At 53.9% G+C, this 2356-nt stretch overlaps 1 protein-coding gene across 1 annotated transcript; it reads right to left on the bottom strand.

Annotated features, from left to right (window-relative positions):
• Window positions 1–531: 531 nt before the first annotated feature.
• LOC125531103 (putative GEM-like protein 8) lies at window positions 532–1614 on the bottom strand (the record flags this gene model as incomplete). The annotated part of the gene is given in 1 exon segment (XM_048695511.1): window positions 532–1614. A coding segment is annotated over 1 exon segment (312 nt), but the record flags the coding sequence as incomplete, so codon positions are not given.
• Window positions 1615–2356: the final 742 nt, after the last annotated feature.

Here is a 2356-nt window from a genome sequence, read left to right as displayed (position 1 = left end):
AAGCGGTGGCATCACATGACTTATGGATTTGGCATGCTTTCGTTGGAATGCCGGGTTCTCACAACGACATCAACATGCTTCAACGATCTACAGTGTTCAGGAGGCTTTGCAATAGGGAATCACCATCGTGCTCCGAGCCGCGTGGCAATAAACAGGGACACTTTGCCATAATGCAGGAAGCTGCTAGGAAGGATGTGGAGAAGCATTCTGTGTGCTTTAGTCTTGTTTGGAAATTGTGCGGAGCGCTGCAATGATGCGGGAATCAAAAACTTTATGACAGTTGATGACATGTTGTATTATTCCGGACAATATGATTGTCGAGGATGACCATGATGATGTAGCCCAAACCCATGATTTCGATGCACCTGAAGAACAAGTTGAAATCAAGGAAGATCAAGATGCAGCTCAGCTGATGAACTTTCTGCAGATGCATCAAAATCTTCAAAATCAGCAGGTGCACACGCAATAACTCAATGATCTTATGGAGCCCATGTGTGGCCCACAATGGCAACCAAGAAGATAATGCTTGAGTTTGGCATTTAAAATAAATTTTATGTAAACACTATGTATGCTTCGTACAAACGTTTGCTATTTACATGTGACATTGTCTTGTATGATCGACGTGCATGAATTTGAGAGTCCGGATTTGAGATATGTGGATGCCGAAACGAAAATATGAGGGGCCGTCTGGATGCGCCCGCCTGAACGTGCCCAGCCGCGTCCGTAGATGTATAGGGGGTCGGATTTGTCAAATCCGTCTATAGATCTTAGTGTGTCATTCCATTTCAGTTATTTTCCGAACCAAACACACCGTGCCATTTCCTTGAGCATTATCATCACTCTCATCCGCGCCTCCGCAACAGCTTACTAGTGGTGCACTCCAAGGCCCATCGACATCGGTTGCAGGCTTCCAGCACCTAGCAATCCATGACGCCCATTGATACGCCATTAGAGGGCCCCCGCTGCAAGGTTCGTGCCCCTGCTCGGGGCGTCCTCACGGTCATGCTCGCGCGGTTCGTCGTTCCCCTCCAGCCTCACGTATAGGGAGGTCGCGTAGGCCACCAGCTCGACAACCTCGGCCTCGTGCGGCGTCGGCTCGGGCGAGCGCCGGTCCTCACACCATGCTGAGCTCCCGGCGGCGATGTTCCGCAGCGCCTAGTCGCCGAGCCCGACGAGGTCTCCCAATCGCGCATGCTGCTGGTGTAGTCAGACAGTGATCGGCATCGCCGTGCGCTCGCGTCGCTTTCACGCCGTGGTAGGCCGCAAGTGCCTCCCGCTCCCGGTGCCCGTGCCCCGCGACGACTACACCTTCATCCCACTCCCCGCCGCGCTGACGGCCTGCTCGAGGTGCTGCAGGGATGCCTGGTAGCTGACGAAGCCCATGAACCAGAACTCGAAGCCGTCGTCGGTCACCAACTGGATGTACTTCTGCTCCGGCCGGTGCTGGTTCTTGCTCGGTATGGCCGCCTTCACCCTCCTCAGCGGGACGTCCGCCTTGTACGGCACCCGCACCGTGTCGCCCTTGGGCGACGTCAGCGCCAGCGACCGGTCGCTGCGGAAGGCCACCCTCTCCGACGATACGAAGAGCATGCCGGCGATCGGGCCGGCGGTGGTGGACAGGTAGCAGTAGCACTGCGAGGCGTTGAGGAGCTTTTCTTTCTTCTCCACGGAGAACCACCGCCGGAAGACGTTCTCCACGCCGCCGGCCTGGAGGATTCTCGCGCCCAGCGACAGCTTGCCCCTCACGGTCTCGTACAGCTTAGGGCCGAGAGTCACTGCACTATCATCAAGGAAGATATCTATGTTCAGTGTCTAATTCACTGCTACGGATACAGCGATATGAACTACGTTGCACCGATACGGCGATACGGGATACGGTAATTTTTAGAAACAACAATATGCGATACGGCGAGTATATATACATAATTAATAAAATGGCATGTAATAAAGATAGAACATACTAATATAATGCGTGAGATGAGAACAAAATGATGCCCCATTGGTTGCCTCATGCATCTTTTCATGTCGTGAATGGTCATCGATGTCCTCGATCCTCGTCCATTAGCTTGCTGTCATGCCATCTCCCGCAGATTAGATGGTGATTTGAGTATTTCCCTCTGTGCCAGTAGATAGTAGCAGGAACATCAGCAAGCACCAAGCACATACGGCAAGCGCGCGCGCACACACACATGCCAGCAAGCAGCCAAGCACATACATCAAACACACACACAGCAAGAATCAGTTACCTCACTCTTGCCATAGCGGCGGAGAAGAGGTCACTTGGCGAGTTGAGGCGGCGACGAGTCAGTCTTGGCGACGGCACCGGCGGCGCGACAGGCGGGCGGGGGGGGGGCGT

This window comes from Triticum urartu, unplaced genomic scaffold (assembly GCF_003073215.2).
Source record: "Triticum urartu cultivar G1812 unplaced genomic scaffold, Tu2.1 TuUngrouped_contig_6802, whole genome shotgun sequence".
In the NCBI taxonomy this organism is placed as follows: Eukaryota; Viridiplantae; Streptophyta; class Magnoliopsida; order Poales; family Poaceae; genus Triticum; species Triticum urartu.
The sequence above is the reverse complement of the archived record's forward strand: the minus strand, read 5'-3'. Positions and strand labels throughout refer to the sequence as shown.